The sequence below is a fragment of the Anser brachyrhynchus genome (genome assembly GCF_964034855.1).
Source record: "Anser brachyrhynchus genome assembly, chromosome: 22".
Classification (NCBI taxonomy): domain Eukaryota; kingdom Metazoa; phylum Chordata; class Aves; order Anseriformes; family Anatidae; genus Anser; species Anser brachyrhynchus.
This window is the reverse complement of record NC_137715.1, coordinates 1,553,000-1,567,355: the sequence shown is the minus strand read 5'-3', so window position 1 is coordinate 1,567,355 and position 14,356 is coordinate 1,553,000. Positions and strand designations below refer to the sequence as shown.

The window sequence follows — 14,356 nt, the reverse complement described above, 5'->3', positions numbered from 1 at the left end:
CGTTTCCCCCGCTCGCCGGGGGCTGCCCCGGCTGCACCCGCGGGGCGCCCCAGCCGCAGCGCGCTACCCCCCCGGGCCGCAGGCCGGGCACGACGCGCCCCCCCGCCCCTCGCAGCCCCGCTCCCTTCCAGGCCGGGCGGCGGCCCTGCCCCGCTCCCTCCGCCACCCACCCCCGGCTGGGCCTAGCGCCGCTCGGCTGCTGCCGCCATGCCCGCGGAGAAGGGGGAAGGAGATCCCCAGCCGGGCGGGGGGCCCCCACTCACCCAGGCCGATCCCCTCAGGGCCGCCCCCGCCGCCTTCCATGCCGGGCGGCGCGGGGCGGGGGGCGCAGCAGGGGCGGCGGCGGGCGGGCGGAGGAGGCGAGGCGGGAGGGCGGAGGGCAGGGCGGCCGGGGCCCTCCCTCCCCGCCTGCCTCCGCTCGGCCCCCTCGGCCGCCGCCGCGGCGCTCGAGCAGCCTCCGCCTCGGGGTCGGGGTCGAGCTCGGGGGCAGGCCCAGGCTCCGCCACCGCCGGCGGACGCGGCTCCCGCCCGGGCTCCCGCTCCCCTCGGCCGCCGCCGCAGCGCTACGTGGCCGCCGCAGCCAGTCTCGCGACTCCGCCGCGCGCACGCGCGCGGGAGCGCGCCGAGGAGGTGGCTGCCGCGAGCGGGGCGGGGGGGGACGCGCGCGCGCTGGGCAGGGGGGAAACTCCCATAGGCCGAGGGGAACGCGAGCCAGGGGCGCATGCGCCGTCGGGCGGCTGCCGGCTCCCCTCCCGCTCGCGATTCACCTCGGGCCGCGGCGGAGCCGGAGGGGAGCGCGGCGCGCAGGTGAGGCCCGGGGGGGCGGGGGGCGCGCATGCGCGGGTTCCGGCGCCCCGCGGGGCTCAGGTGAGGTGGCGGGGGGGCGGAGCACGGCGCTGGCTCCTCTTAGCCGCGCTCCCCCGGTAGGGCCGACCGTTAGTCTGCTGAGGCAATTACAGAGGCTGCCCTAATTGCAGTCAGCTGAGCCGGGCAAGCCGTGGCGAGCGCTTCGCCGCGCTGTGGCTAACCGTGGCCCGCGCCTCCCTCCGCGGCTCTGGCGAAGGCCCCGGTCGCAGCATTGCCGCCGGCGGCCTGGGGAATAATGGCCGGAACGAGAGCCGGGCCGGTGCCAGGCCTCGGGGCCCTGCTCCGCCGGGATAAATGTGGGTAAGGTCTCACAGAGCGGCCGCCGTGCAGGGACGGTGGCGGTCTCGGGCTGGGAGGCGCCTTGGAAGGGCTACTTGCCATGCAGGGTGTCACAGAGCTTCCCCTCGAGAGCTAGGTAAGACCTTAAAAAGGGCCTTATTAGCGAGGCCCAATTTAACTCGCAGTAGATGGAAGAGCCTATCGCTTCTGTTATGCCAAACCCCAAGTAGCCACTTGTTCCAACCTTTCTCTCCCATTACAATACTAATAAATACTTAACTCTAGCTTGTGGTTTCTTGATTGCACCCACCTACAGGGCCTAAGTGTGATATATGAGAGAGAGATGTGACAAGTTAAAAGCGTTTATTTGTTGATAGAACTCACTGTTTGTCAGGTATGGGGTTCATAAAAGGATGTGGAGTGGGTCAGGGCTCCTTTCCAGGCTGGCACAGCGTTTTGCAGCAGTACGACCTCTGCCAGGAAGCTGCAAAGCCTGCTCCATAGTCTTGAAAACCACTTATGAGCACTGTGTAGGAGGGAAGAGCACTGCTGCGGTTTAGGTTTAGCAGCAGCAAAAGAATTAGCAAAAGCAGCAGAAACAGGAAAAGGGTGAAAGGCACCAGTGTTTTTGGTAGTTAGCTGCATCCCAGGGACTTCAGGAATCTCATGTCATGTACTTTGACTCCCTCCTGCCCACTTTCAGACTCATGTCCCTGCCATGGCACCCACTTTTTTTTATCTTTTAGTCTACAACCCTTTCTTTACCTGTGGTTTGTTGTCTTACCTGCTGTTTGCTGCAAATGCTCCCCCTAACAGCATAGAGCACTTGATTTGAGGTTCTGTAAAAAAAAAAAAAAAAAAATCCATCTGTCCTCTGAAATGCTTCCTGCTAGTGTATTTGATCTTCTCTTGATTACTGAACTGAAAATCCAGATTTGAGCTCCCTGTGCAGAGCAGGGGTTGGGACTCTCAAAGTGCATGATCAGATAGGGGCAGTATATGCTGGAGAAGCCCCGTGGTGGATCAGAACGATGTTGCGAGCTTTCTTCTTTGCCCTAGCAACCCTTACTTGGGGGCATCGGAAAGGAGCAGAGCACAAGCACTTTGCTAAGAACTAGCCCCATGGGAGCTATTACTAGCAGGCCCAGTCTGTTCTCTCCTCTGCTTGGACTGTGTATAGCAGGAGGGGGGGAAGGGATGGTCAAGGGAGACCCTGGGCTTTGGGAGCATTAGCATTGCTCCAGTTCAGCCCAACACCCTTGTGCAACGCAGCTTCTTGAGGAAGAATAAAGAGAATGTCATGGGATGATGCGATGCTGCTGTTTGTTAACTGGGTGTATGCGAGGGATGCCATGTAACTGAATTTCAAGCCTTAAAAGGACAAGAAGAAAAATGCTGGACGCCTTTTTTTTGGCAGGTGAATGAGCAAGACAGCGGTGACCCTCTTCAAAATTCTGAATTTCATCAGAGGGACATCAGAAAGCAGTGGACGTTCTTGCTCAAAGGAGCACAGGTGCAGAGTGAAGCCACCAACTATTTTAATACCTGCACAAAGGCACAGCCACTGCTGGCATCTGTTCATGGGACGAGAGTAGGCCAGTGCCTTGATGAGTTCTCCCTCTGGTGTGTGGGGAAGAGCATTTAGTCTCCCAGGTTGTTTTGCTGTTCCCTCTTCTCTGATGCTGTGTCTGTAGTTTTCTACCCTGGCTTCTTTACCCTGAGCATACAGCATGAGGTCCCCTTACGTTGAAATGGCTACTGGAGGATTACAGAGGCCTTTCTTGTAAAAGATGCTCCATATCCTCAGTTTCAGGTGATGCCAACTAGGGTGATGTTACTCCAGCCATGAGCTGTGCCTGAATTAAATGGAATTATTAAGTCCCTCTTTCTCAACCAGAACTCTGCAGAGGGAGATGGGGGGAAAAATATGGGACCTCCCCTATGAAGAAAGACAAAAAGCTGGGGATGTTCAGCCTGGAGAAGAGAAAGATACAGGGAGACCTCATTGTGCTTAAATGGGAGCTTATAAAAAAAAAAAGATGAAGAGTGACTTTTTACGCAGGAAGATAGTGAGAGGACAAGGGAAAATGTTTTCAAACTAAAAGGGGATATTTAGATTAGAGGTTAGGAGGAAATTCTTTATTCAGAGGGTGAGGTGAGGCACTGGAACAAGTTGCCCAGAGAATGCCAAGATGCCCCATCCCTGGAGGTGTTCAAGGCCAGACTGGGCAACCTGATCTGGTGGGTGGCATCCGTGCCCGTGGCAGGGCTTTTGGAACTAGATGGTCCTTAAGGTCTCTTTTAACCTGAGCCATTCTACAAAGTGCACATGTTGAGTCTGAAGGACTTCTGACGTGATGACACCAAAGCATTTGTCCTTATCATCCTGCTGTGTCACTTAAGCATTGGTGTTGGGGAATGGGCTGCTGCAAAGGAGACTGACTCTTCCTAGTCCCACTGTGTGGTTTGTCTCCTGAATGCCCAGGGCAGCCCGCATTTGCACATTTTGCCTTTAGTCAAACAACTAGCAGGAGACAGCTCCTCACATCTCCTAGGGAGAGATCCAGCTGAGTGGTTCGCTGCTATACTCACCGCTACCTTCAGTTATTTACATTCCTCTCTTTGATCTAGTTTTTAATGTGAAAAGACATGTCGGCCAGGTAGAGGGAAACAAAATACAGGAACGGTCCCACATCTCCGGTTGCACATGATCTGCTCCCTAGCACACACCTGCCTCATAGCCACAGATCCTTATCACAGCCCTCTGTTTTCCTTGCTGTCATCTCTGCTTTCCCTTCACACTGTTGTTTAACTTCTAGAGGCAAATTTGTGCATCTTGTTCACTGTTCAGTAAGGTGCTGTGCTCCCTTGCCCCTTCTGGCATTTTTCTTCTCCCTGAAGTATAACCAGTATGGGAAATGCTCTCATACGTCTTCCTCACTGCATGCAGTGCCAGGAACAGGTGATACAGATCTTCATTTCCTGCCTTAAACTGTGGCAGTGTTTCAGCAAGGAGCTTTTTGCAGCTCACTCCAGAAGTAGCAGCAATACAACAGTAGATGAAATTATCCCCTGCTGGATACCAGATCATTTCTTGCTAAGTGGCTTAGGACCTTTCAGGGTAAAAAATACAGTAACAATATGAGAACTTGCAGGACCAGTTACTTCACACACCAGAACACAGCGTTACCCACCTTTGCTTTTTTGTTGTTTTCCTATAGGAATGGATGTTCTAGACTTGCTGAGAAAGCAAGCCTAATGAGGTCGAGTATTGCTGAGATGCAGCTCTCTCTGTGTTGGGGATAACCACTAACACACCAGCTGCAGAATAGCATGGGGAGGGGAAAATCAGACAGAGTTGAGTTCCTACATATATCAGCAGTTAATTTTCTTGTGGCACGGTTCAGCTTCTTGGGTTTGCAAAGCTGGGTATTCCTGGGCAATCTCTGAGCTGGCTGCTCTGGCTGTTTTTTTGTGTCTTACCAGGTAGTAATCCCAGGCCGGAGCCCTCTGGTAAGGGAGATGTCTGTCTAGTCTAGGGCCTGCAATCCCATGTGGACTGTGCTGCTGCGGAATGAGGCACAATTTATGCGAGTTCTCTATTTCACCCAGGCAGCGATGGCTGTATGCTTCATCAGGGCTCTTGCTACAATGATTTCTTGGGAAACTCTCAGCAGCCAATGAAACAGCCCTTCTAGCATTCTTTCTTCCTACAGCCAGCAGGGAGATGGGTTGCATTCCTGCCTCTTCCCAAAGTGAGAGGTGACTCTTGGTAGCTTGTTGGTGCTGGGGCTGGGCCTGGCACTAAGAAGGACTTGGTGGAACAGCACTAGCTCTTCTCCGCAAGCTTGCTGTTTTGCTGAGGTTTCCACATCCTAACAGTTCTGTTTTGGGAACAGCCTGAACTGGGCACGACTCAGCATCAAGGACCTCGCGAGTATGCAGTTGCGAGTGGGACTCTTTCTCCTTTCCCAAAGGAGGAATGTCCTTGGAGAAGGGCGCTGCTCAAGGGTGCTGCAACAAACAGGCCCAGCCCCATCTGGGAAAACAAGCCAAGGGTGAGAAGAGAAACTTAGGCAGGGGCAGGGACACTGACAGCTTGCCGATCTAGACTGCAACCCAACCGAGTTCTCTTGGACCGACACTTTATCTTTTAGGTATCCTGCTATGTCCTGCAGGATTCAGGATCCTTTCAAGCAATGGGAAAAGAAAGGGCTTTTCCTGCTAGCTCATGTCAGAGGAAGCGCTATGCCCTCTGAAGGAACCACGACTCCTGAGTGCTGTCCTTTGAGACTGTATAAGAGCAAAGTAGAAGTTCAAAGAGGAAATTTCTGTCCCCACTCTCCATTCACCTTTACTAGTTCAGCGTTAAGTCACAATTAAAGGTTATCTGCCTTCAAATAATATTGCGTAGTTAACACGCATCAGCATCTCTTCATGCCCTAGATTAGACCTCAAGAGCAGCAGGATGTAGGTAGTGTTCATACAATAAACAAACACCTGAGAAGCAGAATTCCAGACTGAAGTGCTTACCAGTGGTAGTGGTGACTTTCACTCTACATTTCTGAGAAGACACACACAGCTTTCCCCAGCAAGTATTTTAATGCTGCAGGAATCTCGGTGTCTTCAGGGACACAGCAAGGACAGGTGTTTTCAGCGTGATTTTACAGGGCCGTGCACATTAAGAGTTTAAACTCAGCCTGGCTAAAACAGCTGCAATAAATGGCTGCTGTAGTTGAACCGCTAACTGTGATGATGCTTTCTTCAAGTGGGACAGGTCCCCTTGGTGTCTCCCCAGCTTCTCTAGTTCCTTTCCGGAGAAGAGCTCAGCAAGAAATGGATGACTGCCCTACCGCAGGTCCTTTGCCCGTAAATTTATTTTTTTATTACTTTCTGTGGGTGGGGAAGGTGAACTTACCATAGTTATGGTGAGCACACGGTTAAAAGAATTATCCACTGTATTTCTTCTGAGACATCAGATACGTCACCTTCTCTGGAGTTTGTTCTGCATCCCTTGAGCTAGAGTACGCTGTCCCCCATCGCTGATATTTCTCACTAGGTGTGACTCTCACCTCATGCTTCACCAAGCAGAAAAACAAAGCACAGGGAGTTGTCATCTCTAAGTAAACCTGACCCACCTCTGAGATTTACTTATACTAGTGTATGTCAGGATGGACTTGCTGGACTGAAATCAGCTTAATTCTGCTGAAGGAAAACAGGCGTATGAGGAACATCTCTGCCCTCAGTGCTACCTAGTGCCAGCTAAGGAATAATTAAACTAAATTTGGCCCTAAGAATTGCTCCCCATCTCCCATCTGAGAGTCCATCTGAGCTCTAGCCTGGAATAGGCAATTATTCACTTCCTACCTCCTACCATGAGTGTTTCTCCCCTGTCCTCTGCATTTTAGGACAGAGGCATTTTCTGCTTGATCCACGTGGATATAAACAGCACAAAGGGAGCTATAAGGAAACTCCTCCCTATTCCTCATTCTAACTGCTTCAGACATGCTGCCAGCTTGCTGCAGGGTACAAATCATTACAAGCTTGGGTAGCTCCCCTAGCTGGAGAGGCGTCAGCAGCTCTGGTGCATCAGTAACTATCAGGAAGTAGATGCCCATTCCTATGCAACAGCCATTCCGCAAATTACAACTGCTCCAGAGTATCTGTCCATATGGTTGCTTTTGGTTGTCCCCTCGCGAGTCAGATAGGCTGGTTATCTATTAAATAGGAAGAGAGAGGGTGAACAGAGGAAATCAGGCAGTTTCCTCTCCATCACGAACAAAAGTTTGTTTGGCTGGTCTGAACATTGCTAGCAGACTGGCCCAGCTGCAAAAGCTGAGCTCTTCCACTAGCATGAAAAGGAAAGAGAAGTAAAACCAAATCTCCTGGGGGGAAAGTAGAGAAGAAAAAAACACACAGACCACCTCTTTGGAAGTTTGCAGCCAAGGCAGAGTGGGGCGGGCAGGGAGATTTCACTATGGATTGTAGGGCATTGATGCGCGAAGGTGGCAACCAACTGCTGCTCTTCAGTCTTAAGTGGGAGATGCATTCTAGCAACTTTTTGCCAGCACAGAGGGTTGCACTCCCCCTCATACAGGGCCCTGCAGCAGCCCCAGCAGGTCTCTCATTGCATACAAACAGAAGACCTTGCCTCACGCTGGGTCCCCATAGCTTAGTTTTTGGGCTGTATTCAGAGAAATACAAGCAGCAAACCTGTGTTACCATTACTGTAATTGCTCTGGTGCCAACTAAATACAGGGCTTCAGATTAAAAAACTGCCAAGTTTTTACCAACACCGGGTCTTCCGGTATGAAATCATCATACCAACGGTCTGGATCCAAAGACTCAATGCAGTTTTCTAATAGCAAGCTAAATGAGCTTGTGCCACTGAAGTTACTCTAGATGTTTCTGTTACTTCTGTCCACCCTGAATTAGTATTGAGCTAGGGAAGGCCTTTGGGGGTTACGAAAAGGGCACAGAAGGAACACTGAAAGGGCTACAAAGAGACACACTGTAAAGCCAAGCCACCCTGGGACCAGCATTAGAAAAGGAGACAGACATTTGCACACTTCAGTGTGTTACTGTAGCTTAAAGGGGTTAAAGCCTGGAGAAGGGATCAGAAATGCCCAATACAGAGTCAAATGGGCATCAGACGTTTACCAGCACAGCCTGGTACAGGGAGTAAATGTTTGTGCCTACCTGTGGGTGCAGCACTGCCTGTCTCGTGTGGCAGCTCGTCGAAAGCTCGTATGGCAGCTTGTGCTCCGCCCCCCCCATCCCCAAACACTGTGTATTATTGTGTGCGCCCTCGTCCACGTCCACTCCGTGCATCCTCAGCTCAGGGCAGGGTGACCTGCTCACCTGTCCATACGGGGAGGCAGAGGCACACACACCTCTTTGTCCCCACCACTCTCCCGGTGCAAAGAGCAGAATTGCTGCTGCCATCTGGTGGGAGAGCAGCCTGGCTGCCGGCCTCATCCACTCCAGTTTGCATTCATTTTGCCTTCTGAAAGAGGTGACCTCATCTCAAGTGTTCTTTTGAGCTAATGCAGCCTGTTATAGAATCACAGAATCATAGAATGGTTTGGGTTGAAAGGGACCTTAAATAGCATCTAATTCCAACCCCCCTGCCATGGCCAGGGAAACCTCCCACCAGACCAGGTTGCTCAAAGTCCCATCCAATGTGGCCTCAAACAATTCCAGGAATGGTACATCCACAGCTTCTCTGGGCGACCTTTTCCACTGTCTCACCACCCTCATAGTAAAGAATTTCTTCTTAATATCTAATCTAAATCTACCCTTTTTTGGTTTGAAACTATTATTCCTTGTCGTGTCACCCCAATCTCTGACAAAGGGTCCTTCCACAGCTTTCCTGTAGCCCCCTTTAGGTACTGGAAGGCTGCTATACAGTCTCCCTGAAGAACAAGCCCTGAGCATCCCTATTCCACAGTCCAAGACCTGTAATTATGTGACAACCCCCGTTCAGCCAGCCTAAAGGTTCTGAACATCACTGTGACAGCTGATACAAGCACTCATGTTCTGGGAGGCTCCTGGGCTACTTGTTTGTGCCAGGAGCAAACAGATTAAAACCGCTCCTGTTGCACAGACTGCATGAAAAAGGTGCAATTCTCAAACCTAGCTTAACAGTCAGTGGAGCCACTACTCTGACCATACGTGGGAGGAATGCCGGTTTGTTCTGAAGAGCATTCAGTTTTATTTAAGAATTCAAAATCAAGTGTATTTTAATTTTCTCTGCTTTTAGGCAACCAGGAAGTTACAAAGATTCTTTTGCAAAGGGCTGATCTGGTAGATAAAGGTGATTAGGCTACCTACAGCTGCAAAGCCAGGTTCACTGTGGCAGCTGGAGGAGCACAGACTGTCCGGAAGGCAGGTAGGTGATGTTGCGGGACCGTGAGAGCTGGTAAGCGATGTCTTCAGCTGCCTCCAGCTTCCGTAGTTCTATCAGGCCATCACCTGCAGTGGCCAGTGAATTGGCAATCAGCTCAGCTGCTTTTGAGTCTCCCTCAGCAGAGATGACAGCTGCTTTCTTCTGCTGCTCAGCCTGAGAGGGAACAAGTGAGAAGGAAAATGAAACAGAAAACAAGAGCAAAAGGGAAGGAAAATGCTACTGTCCTGTTTAAAGTAGCAATTCCTACTTCACCACCCTACTGCTCTTTCCCCAAGCAGGAGTCTTGAGAGAGATAAAATAGAAGGTGGTTTTATTCTAAAGTTGTATTTTGACTTTTTTTTGTCTACTGTGGAAAAAAGGTTTAAAAATCTTTGAGATTGTCTTATCTTAACCTCATGAAACATCAACCCACCTAAGGGTACTCCTAGTAGAAAGTTACCTAAAAAAGATTTGAGATCTTCGCCAGTGGGGCTAAATAAACTCTTGTGCTGTTTAATTATCCTGTCTGATTACATGCATCTTACTACATCCACTGGATGAATTCTGGGTGTAGTTTCAGGTTCTTGCAATCTTAACAGGTGTTCAGCAGGTTCTCAGCTCTATCAGGGTAGTTTTACATGAAATTATTTCTGTGGGTGTTCGGGCTCCTCACTGACATCCTGGGTCGATATGAGATTACACAGTCTCACATGCAATTAATAACACTCCTATGACACAGGCCTCATGCCCATGATACCAAACACCATGGAAAACTTCAGCCACCTCTCAAAATTCACAAACAGCAGGATCACTCAGGTTGCAAATCTCAACCTTTAACCCCATTTATAAGTAACAATTTCCCTTGAGTGTATTCTCTCTTCTCATCCTTGCAGGCACTTCTGTCCTGAAGTCTTACAAGATTTTGACATGAAATAAAAAAAGGGAAAAAGAAAAAAAAAAAAGAACAGAACCTTAGGCTTTACCTATCCAACAATGATGTGCCAGAGCCGAGAGCTGTATAAGCATTATGACCCTCAGTGACATCTGTCATTCACCTGTCCAGTACCCTGAACAGGAGATGTTCACTACGAGCTGGATTGGCAAAGAGATACCCGGGACTGTTGCCAAGTGAAAGTTCCTCTGAAGGATAACGTACCTTTTCCACAATAAATCTGGCTCGCTCTGCTTCTTGCTGGGCCACTTGCTTCATTTCAACCGCCTCAGTGAACTCCTTGCCAAAGGTCAGATGTGTCTGGAGGACAGAAATCACAGTCCACAACAATGACAATTTACTGCAGCACTGTTACGAACAGCACACCTCTGAGGTAGAGGGCAGCCTGCCTGTATCTGTGAAGATGGAAAACCAGTATCCCTAAAAGAACTGCAAAGTAACAGGAACTATACCAAGCAGGCCTACCCAACTTGTTTGGAAGTGTCAAGAGAAACCATAAGCACAACTCCAATCCAGGTGATGGGTTAACACGAGTACCTTAAGGGACATACCATACTCTCCTGACATCACTTGCTTGCACACCTAGAGGAGGGAGACTGTTTGCTCCCCTCCCTTGCCAGCGGAGCCTGCAGTCTGCCAAGCAGCCGTGAACTTTTCACGCTCAATTATTCAGTGGTGTGCTCTGCCTGAGCTGCTGTAGACACATACAGATCACTGCAATGTTACAGGGGAAAGGGGAGTTTCCTTAAGTGGTGTATTCAGAAAAAAAGTTTAAAAAAAATTACAAAGCCACCTTCCTGTGAACACTTCCTATGTGTTCAAAGCTAAATGAGAGTTACTTACTTACTCTAGGCAGACTTTGTGAAGGAAATCCCAGAAGAGAGATATGCACATACAAGTCAGGCTGCACAAGGTTTCATTTTCAAAGCTTATAAGGAGGTAGAGGGAAGGAGGGGAGAGCTCCCTCCCTTGAATAGCCTTAGAAGACATCACAACTAAGAGGAAGTAGTATACATAGCAGAAAAAAGGATGCTATCGGAAGTATACATTTTCACTACCTCCTCGTGCCTAAGACTTTCTCCCTGTGTCTCAGGGTGCCTGTGGAACAGCAGCCTTTCTTTATAGCAAACTGCAGACTGATCTATCACCCACAAAATCATTTTCTTCTCATTTTTAACTATAAAAGCCCTACAGTAGTGAAGTCTGTTGATAAGCCAGTGCATTGGAGTCTGCAAGAGCTTGTTCAAGGTCACAGAAGGCCAGTGACAAAACTAGAGGTACTGACTTGAACTGTAACCACTACATAACATGCAACTGCAGACAGACAAACGTAGTCTAAACTTCCAGGCCCCTTCTTTGGTCATCCATCGATTCTCTTCCCTACTGCTCTTATTTGGGCAAAGAGAAAAACTGAAAAGAACCCTTACCAAGGATACATCATCCAGAATGAGGCCAAAAGTTGCTGCTCTCTCTGTGAGGTCTTCACTCACTTGCCTGGAGACCAGCTCTCTCTGAGTGATCAATTCTCCAGCATCAAAGCGAGCCTGAAGTCAGGGTGAACAACAGTGAGAAAAAGGCTCCTATAAATGATTCTCCGTGCCCTGCTCATCTTTTCACCCATGAGCCCCAGAGTTAATCCAATGCATCTCCCAAAGCTTGCAAACACTGAGCTACCCATGCATTTCAGCATTGGAACAGGCTGCCCAGAGAAATGGTGGAGTCACCATCCCTGGAGGTACACAAGAGAGGTGTGGACGTAGTATTTAGGGACATGGTTTAGCAATGGACTTGGTAGTGTTAGGTGATGGTTGGACTTGATGATCTTATTCATCTTTTCTAACCTAAATGATTCTATCTGAATTGAGAGAAAGATTGGGAATTGCTGTCCAGTTGAGCACCTCACATAAAAGCATACAAACTGTACTACAGATGGTTAGTGCTTATTCAGTAGTCCCCTGGGGATGCTTCCAAAGCCAGAAAACTTCAGAAAGCTGAAGTGTAAGAATAAATGAGAAACGAGAATCCAAGTCTTCTGACTCAGACTCCCACTCTGAAAGGCAGCGCTAACAGCAAGTCATGAAGAAGCCTCCTTCCATCCAGACATCGTTCCACTTGAATAAAGGCCAGGCAGTTAGAATGACAGAGGAACACAAAATTGTAGCACAGCTACAATTAGCTCTTCTGGGTTGCCCATTAGAGCTGGAGGTGGAAAGAGATTTCTTAGTTTGGAGCACTACATCTTATATCTTCTACACTCTATCAGGTCCCTTGGATACCAAAAAGAAGAAAGAAAGGTGACAGGTGGAGCTCAGCGGTTCTCACACGATTCTTACCACAACAGACTTCAGGATTTCAGTTGTGATTGAGGGCAGAACACGCTCATCATAGTCCTCTCCAATACTTGTGAAAATCCGGGGTAACTGGGCAGTCACTGGTCTAAACAGAATACGCAATGTGATGTTCACATTCTGTAGATCTGGAGAAATACAGTCACAAGTTTAGCTGCAAACCACAGCAATAGGAAATGTTCTGAAGTTGTCCTCTCTAGAGTAACTAAATGAGAAAGGATAAACACTCGGACTTCTTTTTGCCAACAAAAATGAGTAACTTTTAATATTCCTTCCATCTAGGGATCCAAATCTTCCTTACAGATAGGATTTAAGCTTCAGCTTGCAATGCAGGAAATTACTGGCCCTACTGTATACACAGAGATTTTATGTTTAAGGGAAGATTTACAAAACTGAAGGAAGGATCCCTTAATCCATTCTGTAACTGAAAGACAGATCAAACCATTACTGATGCTGTGCCAAACTGGACTCAGCATACATGGAAACCCCGTGTCCAGAAGAGAAAAGCCTCACATAAATATTCCTTTTCTGCAGGTTAGAGATCACAGAAGTCACGACTGTGATAAAGCTTTTTCTCATGCCTCTGTCCATCTAGCTGATAACTAAGCAGTGAAATCTTACAGCTGTCTGGTTCAAATACTCACCTTTGCTGCCAGTGATGACAGGTATGTTACGAGGGCGAGAACGGCAATCAAAAATGATCGGTTTCTGTACCCAGGGGATGAGGAAGTGGGTACCTTCTCCTACCACTGTGTCCTGGACCCCACGGAATCGGTCAAAGATAACGGCTCTGTGGCCTGCATCGACTGTGGAAGAAATAGTGGTTTAACTATTATCATCAGTTTAAAGTACACACCATCAGAACCTTCTCTGTAGAAACAATCTACTGAGATGAGTTAAGATCTTTTGCTATAGGAAACCGGTGAGATTAATTATACTGTCAGGAACAAAGGAAATAATGTCTCAGCCATAACTGGTGACCCCTCAGGCTGCTCACAAAAGCAGCATCTAATTGACAGCTTTCTTGAGAAAGGACTCTGCAATCCTCTTGCCTATGGAACGTATAAGGTATAAAACAGCTCAGCAAGGCTTCAGGACTGTTTTCCCCAGATGCCATTAGCAATAAAAGAGCAACCAAAATGCTGACGAAAAGAATATAAAGTGATAGCCTTTAGGTAGTAAAAGATGTACTGCCACTCACCATTGTAAAGAGCAGAATTAACTACTCCACCTGCAACAGCCAACCCCAGGCCAAATTTCCCAAGGCTTTCGAACACTTTTGCAGCCATTTCACATGTGAGGTTCTAGCCCCTTTAAGAAGCCCCTCCTGCAAAAACACACAACTTTGCATGCACTTGCCTACGGATCTGAGAATTAATCCTCCTCCAAAAATCCCAACCTGCAATGTTCGCATTCACCCCAGAAACTCTTTTTCTCCCCCTCAACGGCCACTTCAACCACACCGGCATCCTCCACTCTGACACCTCGCGCTACTTCTCCCTGGGGCTCTAAGCCCAAGGCCTCACAGATACCCGCGCTCCAGGGTCTCTCCCCTGCTGCAGCACCACGCCGCAGGCCCAGGCCGCCTGCCCCTAGGCCACAGCTCTCCCCAGCCCCCCGCGCTGCCCCGACCCCCGATCTCTTCTACACTGCCCCCACCCTGACCACCCCCCCCCCCCCCCCCCCATCCTCCTTCCTTCCACCCGCTCCAAGGCCGCTCACCCCTAGGCCGGGCGCCTCGCGAGCCCACGTCCTGCTGTCTCCCGCAGCGCAGCGCAGCCCAGCCCGCTCCCACACAGCAGCCCGGGCCCCGGAGCCAACCGCACCGTCCCCGATTCTCCCTCTCCCTCTCCCTCTCCCTCTCCCTCTCCCTCTCCCTCTCCCTCTCCCGCAGCGACCCTGACCTCCACATGAATTCACGACCGCCAGCCGCACTGCGTCTGCGCACTATGCCAAGACGCCCGCTCCTTATTGGCCCACGCTTCTTCATGGCATTCTGGGAAGTGTAGTTCTTCTCCGCCT

The 14,356-nt window shown here is 49.8% G+C and overlaps 2 protein-coding genes and 1 long non-coding RNA gene across 5 annotated transcripts in view; 1 reads left to right on the top strand and 2 right to left on the bottom strand.

Annotated features, from left to right (window-relative positions):
• The window catches only part of ZNF652 (zinc finger protein 652), a 26,984-nt gene extending 26,080 nt beyond the window's left edge, over window positions 1–904 (bottom strand). The window contains exon 1 of one of the 2 annotated variants that reach the window (XM_080564976.1): window positions 768–904. The gene's annotated coding sequence lies outside the window, so the exon portion shown is untranslated. Of the gene's footprint in view, window positions 1–263; window positions 556–767 lie in introns of those variants that run through there. The other variant, XM_080564975.1, reaches the window with a different exon arrangement.
• Window positions 681–10,249, top strand: LOC308181597. The gene is made up of 2 exons (XR_013941513.1): window positions 681–807; window positions 9,928–10,249. It is a non-coding gene; the product is annotated as an uncharacterized lncRNA (long non-coding RNA).
• Window positions 8,837–14,356, bottom strand: PHB1 (prohibitin 1). Of its 2 annotated transcripts, none has more exons than XM_080564990.1 (7): window positions 14,239–14,356; window positions 13,536–13,661; window positions 12,979–13,140; window positions 12,320–12,462; window positions 11,414–11,530; window positions 10,191–10,286; window positions 8,837–9,208 (listed from the first exon to the last, which is right to left on the bottom strand). In XM_080564990.1, exons 2-7 carry the CDS (start codon window positions 13,621–13,623, stop codon window positions 8,996–8,998), a joined length of 819 nt encoding a protein of 272 aa, XP_080421116.1. In that variant the 5' UTR covers window positions 13,624–13,661; window positions 14,239–14,356; the 3' UTR covers window positions 8,837–8,995. The 2 variants fall into 2 exon arrangements, with proteins under 2 accessions (XP_080421116.1, XP_080421117.1); XM_080564991.1 differs by having other exon boundaries at window positions 14,057–14,264.